Raw genomic sequence first — 18,575 nt, 5'->3', positions numbered from 1 at the left:
TTATTTTCTTATTTTCTATTACAAGTTGTTTCTTCTGTAAGTCAAGAAACACTTGTAAATATTTGTATTCTTATTTTTGCATTTTATTTTTTTCTATTCTATATTACAAGTCGTTTCTTCCGTAAGTCAAGAAACACTTGTAAATATTTATATTCTTCTATTGCATATCTGATTCTCTTGTTGTTTTTCTGTTCTAAGTTGTTTCTTCCGTAAGTCAAGAAACACTTAAGAACATTTCTGCATTCTTTTACCTTGTGTATTTTTACTCATATTTCTGCATTTTTCTATTCTTTGATCTTGTACATTTTTACTTTTCATTCTAAGTTGTTTCTTCCGTAAGTCAAAAACACTTAGAAACATATTCTTTGCACTACATTTATCATACCATTTTATTTTATTGTTTACCAAGTTATTCCTTCCGTAAGTCAAGGAATACTTAGATTATTTTACCTGTTCTGTTTTCCATTTTTGATCTGTTATTTTGTAACTGTTCATTGGAACCGTTACCTGTAACAGATACTTGTCGCTGTAACGGTTATTCTGTAACGGCAACAGTACTGACCCATTTCACTAGCGACAAACGAAGATGGTAAACACCCGTTCCAATTCCGGAGACAGGAAAAAGTCCGAAGAGCCGGCGATGGGTCCTACAGGCCCAAATGCCCCCTCTCGGCAACATATATATGCATCTAAAAATATTAGATTGGAATTAGAATTTTGACTTGCGTTTCCCGCCAACTGTATAAACTCTCTCGGGTGACACAATATACCGGAGAGTTTTTTACTTTTGTTTAGTGGATCCTGTCTGGATTCATTGCATACATCTTCTTTCTCGTTTTCTATGCTACATGATTGATCTCCCTTCTATTTTGTCGTTGGAAGCTCTGATTATTTCTACCGTCCCTTTGTTCGTTCGTATTCCTATTCGGAGGATTCTGTGCAGCTCTGTTCCTGTTGTGATTTTCATATGTTCTATTTTGTGTGTCATTCCTATTATCATAATTTTGTTGTCTAGTGTAATTGTGGTATTCTCTTGGCCTATATTCATTTGTTGATCGGGGATGTCGGTTTTTCTGGTCATAATTTGCTTGGTACCTTCTTTCCGGTCCATTGTATTGGTCATGTTGTCTTCTGTTTCTCATTTCTCTTCTTTTAATTGAAGGAATTGGCACAAACTATCAATATCTTGATAGTTTCTCAAAATCACGTGATCCTCCAACGTTTCTTCGAAATGTCTGCTTATCACTTCTACCAGTTGTTCGGTAGAGTATTTGTAATCTAGATATTTTGAATTGTTATATATCTGCAAAGCATATCTTTCTTCAGATATTCCCATTTTCTCGTGATATTTTCCATTCTGTAGCTCTTGGTTGATTTCCCTCTGTTTATTTTTTCCCCAGAATTCCGTGGTGGGTATGATCTTGCTAGCATTTCCGTACTGCTCACTACTCATTTCTCTCGTCACCTCTGCACATGGCTCAAGTATATCAGAGTTCTTTACAGATATCCCATTCCACAGATGTTAGAGGAGTAATATCATTATTTATTAAAGCTAAGATATGTTTAATAGCCTCTTCTAAGATTATAAAACGTTGTAACATAAAATATGTTGAGTTCCAACTAGTTACAACGTCTTGTAATAATCTTTTCGGCTATTTAATACCAGTTTGTTCTTGATATTTTATTAGCTTTAGAACTGCTACATTACTTCTTTTAAAATAAGTAACAATAACTTTAAATTTGTTTATGATATCTTCTACCGGAGCAAGCGAATCTTGTACAATAAGGTTTAATTTATGAACGTAGCACCCATAATGTTTCCACTTCAATATTTTTGTTACAGCGCTTGTTATATTAGCATCATTATCTGATACTACAAACGAAATTTTGTCAGTGACATCCCACTCACCCACCACTTTTAATATTTGTTGTGCTAAATTTTCTGAAGTATGAGAATCTTTTAAGTACTGAGCAGTCTAATAACACAGTTTTCATCTGAAAATCATCATTTATGAAATGAACCGTTATCCCCATATAACTATCATTAACAGACGACGTCCAACAGTCTGTTGTGAGGCAAATGCTATGTGCCCTCTCTTTTAAAAGAGTTTTAAGATCATTACATTTTTCTTCAAATAGGGATGGCAAAAGCGTGTTTGAAAAATATTTTCGGGAAGGAATATTATATGTGAGAACAACCACATTCATTCAATTTTTAAATCCTCTATCTTCAACTATTGTAAAGGGCTGAAAATCCCACGCAAACATTTTCATTATAGCAGCATCAATATTGACTTTTTCATTGACACTTAGCTTTTTTGGAATATAAGTAGAAATTGAAGTTTCTTTTTTAAGTGAGTAGTTGGAAGTTACCTGCGGTTGGACTGATTTTTCTTGTTGAATTAATACTGAACTCAAGTATTACTTTGACTTGTAATTGTACGGTCCACTGGTCACTTTTGTTGAACATGATGGAATATTTATCAAATCTGCTTCATTCTTATTACAGTGCATTATTATTACAGGGGTGTCTTCATTAATTTGTGCCGGTTGTGCTGAATGTTCTAAAATAACTGTTGGATGTTTTCTCTGAACATGATTTTTCAAATTAGACACTGAACTTTTAAAAGACAAATTTGTTTTGCACATATTGCAAGTCGCAATCTCATTATTTATTGGATTAAAAAAATTTCACAAACCACTTGTCTTCCTCCGCTTCGGATCCATTATGTTTGTTTTTTTTTTTTTTAATTAACAATAAACAATCCCAATAACAAAACAACGTAAACTAGAAACTACTAATAAAGTTAACTAATGACACAAAGTAATTGCCTTCGTACAATTTTGGATCCCTTCATCTACCAGGAACCAGACCAGACAATACAAAAAATATCTTAAACTAACTTATAACTTATCACGTCTAGGGGAAGTCCCGTCGCATTGTTTTCTATTCTTAGTCGGCAATTTCGGAATTACGCCTGTATTGAATATTGTATATTGTTTTATTAGTAATCAGTACCAGAGCTAAAGTGTCCATATTATATATTATTGAAATACTCTAGTGAAACAAATATCTAGTAACCCCACACTCCACGATAAAATATTTCTAAGTTCCAAGTACCAGTAACAGGTATTTTTGGGTTCCAGTAACAAGTACGTTCCTTCAGAATAAGTAACAGGTACAAAATACATGTTACTTAAATACCGACACACCGCTAATGGAACTATCACAGGTTGGACTTGGCTGTGAGACTTGCTACCGTACGGACGCATATCACAAACTAGCACCTCTCACCACGATGAAGTCTAAGCGACTAACAGAGTACCCCAATTCAATTTGGTCGGATGACGAACTGAATTGTTCCAATCTGACCGTTGAATTTTCTAACAATTTTGTAAATCAGGATATCTCTGATTTAGTCTTTTTCAAGACTAAAGAAGTAGATAAAACAGGTTTTTTCGAAAATAACTAATTTAATTTCGGATTCCAATCCTTTCCGAAGGGATTTTCCAATCCACAGACGTCTTTTCAAGACAAAGAAAACCAGGCCCACCTCCCGAAGAGGTGGTGGACCCGCCCAGGACCAGTTCCAAAATAACGACTCGACCCAGACAACTCCAGGACAAGAGATATTGGAAATAATGTCCCAAAATAACATCGAAATCATGGAGGAAGAACCATTCCAGACGGTGAAGTGTAATACAAGAAACTCGAGAGAGGACATTCAAGGGGCCAGACAAAGAACTTCCACCTCAACAAGCGCGGGAACCTCTGGATCCGGACTTGTGACCAGGAACCGTTACCAAATACTTGAGTCGGTGAGTATAGAAGAGAACGCAGGTGTCAAGAAGAAGGAAAGAATCCCTCCAATAGTAATTTCAGGCCAAATAGGAAGTTATTCCACGTTCATAAAGGAAATCAGGGAACTACTTGGACACAATAACTTCCAAATCGCTCCAGCGGGAAAAGCAGGTACAAGAGTTTTCACCAGAAACAATCAAGACTACGAGAAGTTGAAACAAGACTTCATCACCACCAGCACAGCATTTCACACATATACGAAAAAATCTGAAGTTACCAAGAAAATCGTAAAGAAGGCAGCACCAGGAATGAACTTGGACGAAGTAGAGGCAGAGCTCAGAGAATAGGGAATGGTCGCCAAAGTAACCGAAATGAGGACCAGGCAGCAAGTAAAAACCAGCAGATCATACCTTCTCCAAGTAGATAAACAGCAAGACCTAAAAGAAATCAAGAGGATAAACGGCCTCCAAAACATACGAGTAAGATGGGATACATATGCCAAACCAACCAGAGCCACGCAGTGCTTCAATTGCCAAGAGTTCGGACATTCAGCCAGGAATTGCTATAAGAAACCCAGATGCATGAAGTGCGCCATGAACCACCCAACCAGGACCTGCACTCTACCCAAAGGAAAGGTCAATAAAGTCAAGTGCTGCAACTGCGGAGAAGATCATACATCCAACAACCCAATGTGCAGGAAGCACATAGAATATTTGGACCAGCAAGCGCAGAGAAGAGCGAGAAGCCAACCACAACTCAAAGTTGCACCTAAACCGCACCCATCAGCATTCAGGACCACCACCGGCGGACTCTCCTACGCTCAATCAGCAAGAGGGAACCAACAACAATCCACAAGTCACTCAGAAGGCATCAAGAACACATGGGCCGAAATTAACAAAATAGTAAACGTAGAAAAAATGATGGCTCTCCTTCAGCATATGAAGAGAGAACTTTTAGCAGCAGAATCATTCACCGAACACGCAATGATTTTCATGAAATACGAAGACATCTATAATGCCGCTTAAGCACCTCAAGATACTCCAACTCAACATAGCTTCACTAAGGTTACGAATTAACGAACTGCGGGAAACGGTGATAAGACATACTCCAGGTGTCATATGCCTTTCAGAAACACTACATGACGACCACACAGCTGCCAAGAATTACAAGCTACGATGGATATGGAAGGATAGACATACCCAACAAAAGAGGAGTGGCAATCTATGTTAAAAAAAACATAGAATGGAATCAGGTTGTATTAGAAACTAATCAATGTGAAAATGTAGGTATTCAAGTAGGTACTACTAATATTTTTTCTATTTACAGGAAGAAGAGAGAAAATCCAGCTCTTGAAGAATTAGATGCCATGCTTAACTCAGCAACAACCGTAGTGCTAGCCGGAGATTTCAACGCTCAACATACATCATTGGGATGCAACTCGGATACAAGAGATGGAACAATAATACTAAGGTACTGTGGAGACAGAAGCAAGATGTTATTGTCACCTCGGGGGAACAAATAAGGGTCTAACCACCTTCTGTTGTCTCCGGGTGCTCTGTAGAGGGCTTCGAATATACTGTCGAGAGCTCCCCTACTTAAGTCCATTTTCGGGTTATGGACTTGGAAAATATTTATCTTCGGTGTCTTGCCTTGAAAAAGGCAAGATATTTCTTACATGACAATTTCTTCGTCGAAATAAAACACCAAATTAAGTTGAAACAATTCTCAGCCACAGAGTATGGTAAATAAATGCAGGAAGCAGAGCCCCGAGAGCACTAAGCTCTCGGAGAGCCCGTGAGAGACTGACTTGCTGACCTGAAAATCGCTGTCGGTAACTTGGATAACTCTCATCTCCTTCTAGAGAGAGAGAAGGCTCGTTAACCGCTCTATCCATTGCTGTGTGTGACCTAAGTGAGTAGGGCTCTCGGTCAGTGCCCATAGACACGGGCTATGGACACTTAGCTAGGATTAAATTGCCTTTTGAAAAGAAGAAACACAATAAATAATGTTTATTAAGCAATAAATAGAGTAATTAGGACAGTTAGAAAAGATATGTTATAACTTATACTAAGAATCTGAAAGAAAGTTATAATTATCTCCTGATCCGGAAATCTGGAAGATAATTATATCAATTATTCTTAAATTAAGAATCTGAAAGGTAAACTATGTTAGTTACTAACAATAGACATAATATGAACAAAATTCAAATTAATAAATAGGGGAAATGTCACTTGTCAAAAATGCTTAAAGTGGGAAGGAGTTGAGCTGGAGACTCGGGATAAAGACAGGAGTGTTGGTTGTTATGCCATTCGGGATAATCAACAATAAAAAGGGAACAAAGTACACAGTAAAAATAATTAGAGACAAAATTCGAATTATTTTTATGAAAAATTTCGCTGAGACCTATGAAAATATTATAAGTTATTTTAAATGGTGTCAAATAGGCATAAATAATATAAGTCAATTTAAACACTGTAAATAAAATAGCAAATATCAAAGTCAGAAAATAATTCTCAATTTTTAACAGTGTACCTGAAATAAAATAAATATCAATTTCAAAGATGGAAATAAATTTTATAAGTTTTACAGTGTACCTGGAAGAGAAAAGAAATAGGATACAAGTTATAAGTATTTAAAAATATCAGAGTCAAAGTTAAATATATAAGTTTTAACAATGTACCTGAAAGAGAAAAGAAATAGGATACAAGTTATAAGTATTGTTTAAAATATTTCAAAGTTCAACAAAAAAATTAAAATAATTCAGAAAGTATATCCAACAAACATTTCGGAGAAGGAAAGTTATTAAATCCTTGAATTACCTGTACCAAACAAAATGTAAGCTTTACATCAATCATTTCTTTGTTATACTTCAGTTGACCCGCATAAGTTTAAGTGAAACAAAAGACAAATTGAAACGGGTTTTTACAAATACATTAGTGTAGTGATTAAAGACAATAGAGGATTATAGAAAGAGGTTTTTGTTAGTTTTTAAGATTTATAGAAAAATAGTATTTGTAAATAAGTTTTAGGAAATTTATAATTATAGGTAAAAATTTGTTTGTTATCGAAATGAAGAAATGGGGGAATTGTGACGAGTTGTGATTGGCGGAGATTGAAAAAGGTGGGATAAGTGTGTGGGAGAAAGTTTAGCGAGATTGAGGAGAGAAAAAAGATATAGTGAGTTGGTTTCCAAGTCTTCAAGAAAGAACAGTGTTTGTTCTCTGTCGGTTCCCGAAATGTAGCAAGCAGTAGTGTTGAATGTTAGTGAGTTTTTGTGGAGTTAGTGTATCTGACAGAAGCTGAAACAACAAAATATTGTAAGTCATATTTCTCTACTTATATTCCAAGAGTCACTGTTCAGGCCAACGAGAGATTCAGTTTATCGTAAAGAGAAGATATTCCAAGAGTCAATTTTTCACTCGGGCCAACGAGAGATTCAGTTTATCGAGAGGAGAAAGGCTATCATAATTTGAATGATTTGTGCTTTTGAAGGAGATCATTAAGGACGATATACTTGCAACAATCTGATGTAAGATTGCTGATTACATAGGGAGCGGTTGAGAGGAGATAATATAATCTACAAGGAACAAGGATTTGGACCACTCATCATCAGAGAGAGATAATTTTGTTTTCTGCAGTTTTTTCTTTTATTGATAACACAATTTTTACACTTAATTTAGAAAGGATATAAATATTTTGATTAGGAGAGTTAGAATAGTTCGGAATTTTGAGATTTCAATTAATATTGTTTGTACCATAAATTTTGATTGTTCACGTACGGAGAACAAAACTTTGAGAATCCTTATATGAGATTTGTTTATTGAAAACTTTTGAGTGTGAATTATTTCATTATTTTTATTTCAATATATAGTGTTAGATCATATGTGTTTTTTATTATTCCGGTATTCTCTGGACCTTACCTTTCACATGTAATAGCATAGATATTGAAGCACGAATGTAACCCTGAGATAAAAGAATTAAAAATTGTGATAGAGTCATAATCATATCATTTAAATAATTTTAATTAATCAAAAAAATTAATTAGCTAATTATTGCTTGGCGCACCAAGACTTTAAATATCACAATAATATATATATATATATATATATATATATATATATATATATATATATATATATATATATATATATATGTTAAAATATCAGAGTCAGAGTTAAATATATAAGTTTTAACAGTGTATCTGAAAGAGAAAAGAAATAGGAAATAAAAACACAGTTTATAAAGTTTATTTGCAAGTATCAAATATATATGTTAGCAATATATCTGAAAGAGAAAATAAAACACAACACAGGGAGTCTTTATTTAATCTCAATTTGTTTAAAAGGATATAACAATATAATGTAACAGTCGTTACTTTTATTACAATTTATATTTAAATAATAAACAATTTATATTAAAATAATTTCAGAGATGTAGTATGGGTTGCCTAACTTTAAGTGTTCATTTGCCCATTAAGTGTGTATTTTTAATAATTTAAGTTGTACACTCTATATCAGAGTTATTTTGTGTAATTTTCCACTTTTTATTATAGTTGTTTTCAACATTTTTTTTAAATATTATATTGTGAAATTTTCATATACTTTTTGGTAACTTAGAGATTGTCAGAATCTAAGAACTTATATTTAATAAACTTGAATTTGTTTTGCATATAATTTTTTTTTATTAATATTTCCTTACCTTTTTACATTTACAGCATTTTTGTTTATTACATCAACTTTAATTAATATTAGCAGTATACGATACCTGGAAGAGCGACCGTTACTCTTTTTAGAGTAGTATCCCTCTTCTGGCGCCCTCAATTTGTTTTCTTTGTTAATTTTCATTATATCTATTTATTTTTCATATCTTCTTTTCTATCCATCGTACATATTTTCCTGATTTACTGTCTTTAAAAGGCATGCAAATTGGCCGTATCCATCCTTGAGTTTCTAGTGGTCATTCTCTTGCCTACATTGCTAGCCTAGCCACATTCCGTTCAATATTTTTTTTCATACTTCTTTACTTAATTGTTATCTATTTTATCCCATATATATAGACCATTCTTCTTATACCTCTCTCCTCCTACACACCCCAGTATTTTGCTACATCGGCGTCCCAACGCGGTGCCTTTCCAAGTTTTTGGTTTTAAGACAGTAGCTTTTAGCCGATTTTTTTTTTCTTACTTGAGTTTTTGTATTTTTGCTTTTTCTTTTTTTTACTTATATTATTGCTGATTTATTCTATCTTTAAATTTTTTATTAATACTAAACAGGTATACTTATACTGCTGTATTGATTTATTAGTTTTATTTATTAGATTTATTAGTTATTAATATTTTGAGACCTCAGTGATAGGTTATAGTAGTACAACTTACATTCTAGGTTGAATTTTGTATTTTTATTGAGAACTTATATTTACTTACTTACCTACACATACTTATATCGTATATTATATAAACTTTTATTCCTACAGCCAACAGTATTATACTTATAGGTACTATTAATTGTTGCATATATATTAATATTTGGTTTAGAATAGTTATAATTTACATATAACTAGAAATTATTTTGAGTATTTTAGTAAGATAACTAAGGTATTTATTTGATTATATATATATTATTTTTGCTGGCTATTTTGATCTTGGTGGTGTGTTGCTAATAATTTGTCCACATTTTTTTACAACTTAGGTATAATTAATAATTAATATTTCATATTTCTGATCTTGGTATCACTTTGTCCATATTTTTCCTCTCATCATGTGTGCTTTCAAAGTTGAGCATCTTTTGGTAAACGAATTGGATTACGAATTGAATGTTAGGGGTATAACGCCTGCAGAGTCGGCAAAGGTTGAAGACAAACGCAAGCTTTTGCGTGGAGATTTAAAGCAGAAACAGGACAATAGGAGTTTTACTCAGATTTCTGCTACACACATCCCTTTCGATGACCAACAGAAAGGAATATCCGAAACCTTAGATGATTTGTCGACGAGAATAGGAGATTTCAGGGGAACTGTACAAGATAACTTGTATGCGCGACTAACTTCTCGTTTAGCTCACATTTCTGGCCGCGTACATTTGTTACATTGCACTACTGAAGAGCAGGAATCTTTTAAAAAGACTGTTTCTCTGAGAATACTTACATTGGAGGGTGAACTTGATTCTAGAGTTAATTACATTGTTACATCTACTCCTAATGCTCCAGTCAATGTAGTTCCTAGCTTCGCATACTCCAAACCTGTGCAAGTACACAAATGGGGTGTTTCATTTTCTGGTGAAAAACAGCACACTGATGTGATGTCATTTATAGAAAGGGTTGAATGTCTTCGTGTTTCTAGAGGTGTCTCTGAAGAGGATTTGTTTGCTGCTTCTGCTGAACTGTTCACCGGTACAGCTTTTACATGGTTCATGAATAATAGAGGTAGTTTTTCTTGTTGGTATGATCTGGTACACAAGTTGAAGTCAGATTTTCTTCCTTACTCATTCCAGAATGATCTATTGGACCAAATCAAAAACCATAAGCAGAAACCTGGAGAATCTGTCACCATGTTCATTAACACTATTTTGGGCATGTGTAGCCGTTTGGAGACTTCTTTATCAGATTCTGCTAAGATAAAAATTATTCTTAAATGTCTGTTACCTTTTTATCATCAACAGCTAGCTCTTATGGACATCCAAACTATTGATGACCTTACTGTAAAGTGTAAACGTTTAGAGGAAACGTTATCCTGGTCCTCTCAGTCTTCATCCACATCTCGACCTTCTTCTAAGTTTTCTTCTCAGCCAAACTCTTTTAGTCATCGTTCTTGGCAAAATAAGGGCCCTGAACGTAATGTGTCAGTTGTAAGTTCTATCGTCTGCTGGAATTGTCGTCAGTCTGGTCATTCGTTTGTTGAATGTTCGATCCCTCGCACTCGTATTTTCTGCCATGGTTGTGGTAGGGAAAACACTCTAAAGAGAAATTGTTTTAAGTGTTCGGGAAACGAATTGTCGGAGGTCCGTCCCCTGAGCGTTTCTCCGTCCACCATACAATCAGGGAATCAAATCCAAACTTCAAACGAGACCGCTGGTCCAAGCACATCCAGCAACCCAAACCCATCTCCGAGTCGGAAAGGGAAAGGGGTAACTTTCAAAAAAGCAAAGCACACCACAAGACAAAATCAGTCCTGAAATTAACTACTAATCATGAAACGTTGAATCCGCCTGTTGTAAGTGATCACAGATGGTCAACTACCAATTCTTCTTTACCCAGTAGCGTTAAACACAATTCTAATGATTACAGTAGTGAAATAAGTCCATTATCAGTATCAACTTCTAGGTTTGTTGATGATGATGATATGTCTATGGTTGTACCATATAATATTTATAACCAATCAAATACTTTAGATTTAGATTTAAATTCTTTACTAGTTAGGAAGGTTAATGATAATAGGCCTTATTTACCCATTAAGATTTTAGGACAAGCATGCTTAGCGTTGTTAGATAGTGGCTCTAATATTTCATTGATAGGTGCAAATTCGTTACATCTATTGAAAAATGCAACTTCTTCCATTATGCCCATTTCATCTTTGCAGGTATCTACTGCAGATGGTACAGTTCAGTCTATTACAGGCAAACTTGAAACTGAAATCACTGTTGCAAATATGTGTAGAGAAATCACATTTTATGTTATTCCTTCTGTACAGAATTCTATAATTTTAGGCATGGACTTTTTCAATGCTTTCAATAGCACGTTAAGTTGTTCTGATTTTTCGTTTTCAATTTCTGAATTTAATTTAGCTACTCTGAGTGCTATTCATGATTTTTCTAGTCTATCTAGTTCTGAACAAAGGCAATTAGAGAACATGATCTCTAAATTTACTACTCTTTCTTCCAAAGATAAACTAGGTCGTACGTCTTTAATATCTCACACTATTGAGGTGGGAAATCCCACTCCTTTTAGACTTTATCAGTATCCCATACCTCAAGCATGGCAGGCTGATTTAGAAACAGAAGTCGATTCGATGCTCTCGTTAAACATCATAGAACCTTCTACCTCGTCTTACTGTAGCCCTCTATGGTTAACGAAAAAGAAGGATGGATCCTTTAGGATCTGCTTTGATGGTCGGAAATTGAACAGTATTACCACTAACCGGGATGCTTATCCTATCCCCAGAATAGATGTGATTTTGAGCAAACTTCAGAATGCCAAATACATCTCTTCTATTGATTTGTCTAAGGCCTTCTTACAGATCCCATTGAGTGAAGAGAGCAAGAAGTATACTGCTTTTGCCGTCAGTGGCAAAGGACTATTTCAATTTGTCACTATGCCTTTTGGTCTTGTTTCTGCTCCCCAGACAATGTGTCGTCTGATGGATTTAGTCATTGGTTCTCAGTTAGAGCCCTATGTTTTCTATTATCTGGATGATATTTTAGTTGTTACTCCTGATTTTTCCCTTCATATGGAAATTTTAGATAAGTTGTTTTTACGCCTTAAGGAATCTAATCTAACGATTAATTTAGATAAGTGTCAGTTTTGCCGTCCTAGTCTTAAGTTTTTGGGTTATGTTGTTGATAATCAGGGTCTAAGGACTGATCCTGATAAAATTGTTGCCATTAAGAATTTTCCTATACCTAAGACCACAACCCAAGTCCGTAGGATATTGGGAATGTGTGGTTATTATCGTCGGTTTGTACCATATTACTCTACCTTGTTGTCACCTCTTACTGATCTTCTAAAGAACAGGAAAAAGGGACAAACTATTACTTGGACTCCTGAGGCAGATGAAGCTTTTAGGCGCGTTAAAGATGCTTTAACGAGCGCTCCAGTCATGATGTCACCTAATTTTAATGAGCATTTTTATTTAATGACTGATTGCTCTAATACTGCTTCTGGTGGCGTGTTATTTCAGTTGAAAGATGGCTCTGAACACCCCATCGCTTATACGAGCAAGAAGTTGAATAAGGCACAGAAGAACTATTCCACTACGGAGAAAGAACTCTTAGCTATTATCCATGGGTTAGAAGCATTTCGTTATTATTTGGAAGGTCGTAATTTCACTATCATTACAGACCACAGTTCTTTAGTATGGCTTCATAGCATGAAAAACCCTTCACAGAGACTTTCCCGATGGATCTGTAAACTGGCTGCCTATTCCTATAAGATTATTCATAGAAAGGCAAACGGGGTAGTAGTTGCAGATGCTCTTTCCCGTGTCCATGACATTAACGTCTTAGATCTGTCCTCTTTAACTCCTGACGCGTGGTATCAGAATATGATTGATAGGGTTACTCAAGACCCACAAAAGTATCCTGATTTTAAGGTAGAGAACAATGTGCTGTACAAACACATTTTAGGTCCGGTAGAGACATTATCTAATATGTCCGACTGGAAAATAGTCGTACCTACGCCAAATCGGGAAAACATTTTTCATATGTTTCACGATGAGGTTACTGCTGGTCATTTTGGCTTTTATAAAACGTATCACCGTATTGCAGAGTTATATTATTGGCCCGGCTTGCGCAAATCTGTAAAAAACATATTGCTAAGTGCCTGGTTTGTGCTACTTGTAAACCAAGTAATTTACCACAAGCTGGACTCATGGGTTCCTTCAGGAACATTGATTTCCCTTGGCAAATGATCTCGTTGGATCTCATTGGACCATATCCTCGTAGCTACAAAGGAAATACCTATTGTTTAGTAGTTGTGGATTATTTCACTAAATTTCCTTTAGTTTTTCCTCTTCGTCAGGCCACAACTCCAGCAATCGTGAAATATTTGGAGGAACAAGTCTTTTTGTTGTTTGGTGTTCCCCAAATTGTTTCCTGTGACAATGGTCCACAGTTCGTGTCTAAGGCTTTTAAAGACCTTCTAACCAAATACAAGGTTCAGAAGATCTTTTATAATGCTGCGTACCATCCGCAAGCAAACCATACTGAGAGATTGAATCGAAGTATTCTCACAGCCTTGAGATCATACACTTTCCCAGATCATAGAGCTTGGGATCAATATATTCACTCCATAGCTCAAGCCATAAGGACTTCTGTCCATGAAGTGACACAGTGCTCCCCATCATACTTGAATTTTGGCAGAAACATTGCTTTATCTGGTGACTATTTTGGGTTAATTTCTGAAAATTCCGCAAATCTCCCTCAAATATCCGAGAGACTTCATCGTCTAGATGACCTTCAGACTCTACCTCCAATTTTTGCTGATATCAGGAAGAAGTTAAAAACTTCTTACCTCCGGAACAAAAGTCAATACAATTTGAGGAAGAGAGATTTGCGATTCTTTGTTGGCGATAGAGTTTTAAAGAGAAACTTTGTAAAATCAAGTAAAGGTGATGCTATTTCGGCAAAATTTTGCCAGAAATACATTCCGTGTACGGTTGTAAGGGTAATATCTCCTTTGGTATATGAATTAAGGGACAATTCGACCAACAAACGAATTGGTCAATTTCATGTAAAGGATTTACTGCCTGATAACACCATCGACGAGGTTAGTTCTTCATCCTCAGAAGAAGACTAACTTAACACTTTCGTTTAAGCTAATCTCTTTCTTTGTTTGGCTTTAGCTTATTTTGATGATATTTTGCATTTTAGTCTAAGATTTTCTTAATCACCAGATAACGTAGGTACACCGCTATTTTTTGTATCTTTTGGCATTGGTTAATGACTTCTATAACTTATTAGATAATTAGTATGTATGACTTATCCATTTTTTTTTTGTTTTATAAATGATGCACTTTATACTGAATTAATATTCTTAAGTACTAATCTTCCCAGGAGAATTACTCTTTTAACCTCTTATGATACGAGGGTTGTTTAGTATATATTTACATATTTAGATTTATACTTATAGTTAATCCTATTACTGATAAGGAACTATGGAACTATGTTGTTACACTACTGGATCATATATTGTGTGTTATATCTTTGATATTTGATTCCTTAGTATTTGTGTTGATATATTTGTTCAATATTTGCCAATTTGGAAAGATGTTGTGATTTTTTTTTATCTTTGGTCTGCTTTATTCTCACTTGTCACGAAAATCTTAAATACTCTACAATAATTTATGTCCTGATTCCATATACAGGATGGTTCTGGAATTAGTTTGGAATTTTGAAGTAGGTAAGGATGACCGGTGTCCTTCTTATTTCTTCTTATTTATTCTTCTGAATTTTCTGTCAATGAATCTGTCAATACTCAGCTTTAGTGAATACGTGGGTTCGAGATTGTTGCTCAGCAACTGATCACTGCTGCTCAATTAGGTTCGTACTATATGTGTTTATTGCAGAGTAGGCAGATGTTTATGCCTCATATTATTTCTGGTCAGGAAATGCTCGCGACATGTCCTAACCATTCTTGTGTGATTGTCCAAATATTCCAGTTACCTTTTCACAACTTGATAGGGAAGTTTAATTAGTTCATATTAGTTATCTTACTTCAGGTTATGTTTTTTCTTTAACTATCCCTACACATGTCAAGTTAGTCATTTTCATTATTTAAGAGTTTAGACAAATGAGTTGTTCTCTTAGTGTAATCCCACTTCTTTCCTTAGGCATAAATTGCTGTTTAGATTTAGGACTATTCCCGGATAATTCCATGCTGCGAGAACTTGTTATAAATCTACAGTTTTGTTCAAAATTGGTTGCTTGTTCTCGACATATTTTTTTTTCTTTCGTTAGTAATGGTATTATAGGAAAAGTCCACCACTTAGATTTTCTTAGGATTTCTATTGGGATTTTATCGGTGTCTGGTTACTCTCATACATCTGTTGTAGTCACATGCTATAGTCAGCGAATACCAGCACACTCAAAATTTATTTAGCCTCTGAATTCCTTTAGTCCATTTTAGATTTTAGACTTTAGGTATTTATCTTTATCTTTGGTTTAGTTCAGTTACATATTACATTACTTAGTCTGAATAAGTGTGACAATGCTGCTTCACACTTTAGGAAATTTTGCTTTATTGTAATTACTTAGTTGGTATTGGCTCATATTACCGGATGAGGGTAAGAGCTAATTTAGTTATCAGCATTAGTGAGAATTGGTCCTTTCCTGATCGTTCTTCTTTGGATATGCTCTATTTATAAATCTGGTGTCCATCGATAGTCCGATTTTGGATTCAGTGTCTGATTCCTCACTTATTTGGTTTATTTGGTTATGTAGGTTCGTATCACCAGATGTGGGTGTACGTAGACCTCATTTAGTTTTGAGATTTAGTATTGGTGTGAATGGGTCCATAAATCTTCCTGGTCGTTCTTCTTTGGATATGCTTTTATGAATCTGGTGTCCATTGATAGTCTGACTTTGGATTAAGCGTCCTATTTCACATTTATTTTGGTTATTACGTCTTTCATATACTTTGGTATGTTTACGATTTAGATTACTATTTGTGTTATTTGGTTTGGTGAGAATTGCTCCATAAATCTTCCTGATTGTTCTTCTCTGGATATATTACTATGAATCTGGTGTCCATTGTTAGTTCAATTTTGGATTAAGTGTTCAGTTCTTAACCTATTTAGTTTATGATTTCTTTGATCTTAGTTTAGTATATCTCCGGGTGAGATATTGGTTGAATTGGCTCATACATTTGCCTGGTTGTTCGTCCTTGGATATACTTAGTCTTATAGATCTGATGTCCATGGATAGTTCAATTTTGGATTTAGTGCCCAATTCGACATTTATTTGTCAGCAAGAATTTAGTTGGTATATTTAGTTAATATTTGGCTTTTAAGCATATCGTCGATTGAGATTTTGATTCGACTTTCGAGTCATCTGAGTTTGTGGTGTCTGGCGCCATGACCATTCTTTTTTTTCCCGTGATCTTTAGTTCGTGGTTATTTTTTTGTGTAAACTTACGGATCAACGTGGAATGTTAGGCCAGTACACTTAGTTATTGATACTTTTAATTTTAGGAACAAAAAAAAAAAAAAATTTTTTTGAGTAAAATTTTTTTTTTTCCCGACTAGTAGGGGAATGTAACAGTCGTTACTTTTATTACAATTTATATTTAAATAATAAACAATTTATATTAAAATAATTTCAGAGATGTAGTATGGGTTGCCTAACTTTAAGTGTTCATTTGCCCATTAAGTGTGTATTTTTAATAATTTAAGTTGTACTTAAATCTATATCAGAGTTATTCTGTGTAATTTTCCACTTTTTATTATAGTTGTTTTCAACATTTTTTTTTAAATATTATATTGTGAAATTTTCATATACTTTTTGGTAACTTAGAGATTGTCAGAATCTAAGAAGTTATATTTAATAAACTTGAATTTGTTTTGCATATAATTTTTTTTTATTAATATTTCCTTACCTTTTTACATTTACAGCATTTTTGTTTATTACATCAACTTTAATTAATATTAGCAGTATACGATACCTGGAAGAGTGACCGTTACTCTTTTTAGAGTAGTATCCCTCTTCTGGCGCCCTCAATTTATTTTCTTTGTTAATTTTCATTATATCTATTTATTTTTCATATCTTCTTTTCTATCCATCGTACATATTTTCCTGATTTACTGTCTTTAAAAGGCATGCAAATTGGCCGTATCCATCCTTAAGTTTCTAGTGGTCATTCTCTTGCCTACATTGCTAGCCTAGCCACATTCCGTTCAATATTTTTTTTCATACTTCTTTACTTAATTGTTATCTATTTTATCCCATATATATAGACCACTCTTCTTATACCTCTCTCCTCCTACACACCCCAGTATTTTGCTACAATAAGAAATGAATTCCTAATAGAAGAAGAAGACTACACCAGCCCTAACGAAGTTTCAAGGAATTCACAACATCACCTTCAAGGAACTACCAAAGAAGATTATAGTATAACTGAACTATATCTTCAAATTCTGCCTAGAAAAGGGACATTTCCCAAACAACTGGAAACACGCCAAGATTATCCCACTACTAAAACCTAGGAAGGATGGAAGAAGAACAGAAAGTTACAGGCCAATATCTCTCCTCGAAACAATAGGAAAAATACTGGAAAAAATCATTTACAAAAGACTGACGAAACATGCAGAAATAAGAAGAATTATACAAGAAGAACAATTCGGATTCAGAAAAGAAAGGAATTGCAAACTTCAGCTAGCAAGAATTATCAGCGATACGAAGATAAGATTCAACAGAAAACAAAGGACAGGATTAGCTATACTGAATATAGAAAAAGCATACGATACGGTGTGGAAAAAGGCACTAATCTTCAAGATGGACAAAGCTGGTCTTCCTCATTACTTAATTAATATTTGTGATATGTATTTATCTAATAGAACTTTTCAAGTTTCAGCTGATCAAAAGATGTCAACGATACAAGAAATCCAGGAAGGGATGCCTCAGGGCAGTATTCTCTCACCCATCTTATACAACATTTTTGTTTCAGATCTACCAACTGATCCAAAAACCTCAACAGCACTTTACGCAAACGATACAGCAGTGTATGCAACCGGAGAAGATGACAGAAGAATAATCAGAAATATGGAAACCACCTTGAAAAAATCACGGAGTTCACAGACAAATGGAAGATAAAAATCAACGCAGAGAAGACTCAATTCATCATTTTCACTCAGGAACATAACCCACCAGTACACGAAATCAGAGTAGGAGGAAACAGGATCCAAGCAGGAGACGCAGTCAAATACCTAGGAGTTCACCTCGACAGAAAACTCAACTTCCGGTTGCATACACAAAAAACAAAGGTAAAATCTAATGCTGCTAAATAACTAATACTCCCCTATATATATTTTCAGGACCAGTCCACTAACGAAGGCCAAGAAGATCCAGTTGTA

At 34.6% G+C, this 18,575-nt stretch overlaps 1 protein-coding gene across 1 annotated transcript; it reads left to right on the top strand.

The window, feature by feature from the left end:
- Nucleotides 1–4,940: 4,940 nt before the first annotated feature.
- LOC140450989 (uncharacterized) lies at nt 4,941–18,315 on the top strand. The gene is made up of 4 exons (XM_072544693.1): nt 4,941–5,289; nt 11,308–11,477; nt 12,690–13,266; nt 17,648–18,315. The coding sequence occupies exons 1-4, from the start codon at nt 4,941–4,943 to the stop codon at nt 18,313–18,315; spliced, it is 1,764 nt and encodes a 587-aa protein (XP_072400794.1).
- The last annotated feature ends 260 nt before the right edge of the window (nt 18,316–18,575 follow it).

Source organism: Diabrotica undecimpunctata, chromosome 9 (genome assembly GCF_040954645.1).
Source record: "Diabrotica undecimpunctata isolate CICGRU chromosome 9, icDiaUnde3, whole genome shotgun sequence".
Lineage (NCBI taxonomy): Eukaryota > Metazoa > Arthropoda > Insecta > Coleoptera > Chrysomelidae > Diabrotica > Diabrotica undecimpunctata.
This window is presented reverse-complemented; position numbering and strand designations above follow the sequence as displayed.

What these genes read in the sequence shown, in the direction of transcription:
- LOC140450989 (XM_072544693.1), top strand. Translation starts at nt 4,941, where the DNA reads ATGACGACCACACAGCTGCCAAGAATTACAAGCTACGATGGATATGGA. An exon ending in AAGGTACTGTGGAGACAGAA is followed by an intron (nt 5,290 to 11,307) that starts GCAAGATGTTAT and finishes TTTCATTGATAG; the next exon opens with GTGCAAATTCGTTACATCTA. An exon ending in CATTTTATGTTATTCCTTCT is followed by an intron (nt 11,478 to 12,689) that starts GTACAGAATTCT and finishes GTGTTATTTCAG; the next exon opens with TTGAAAGATGGCTCTGAACA.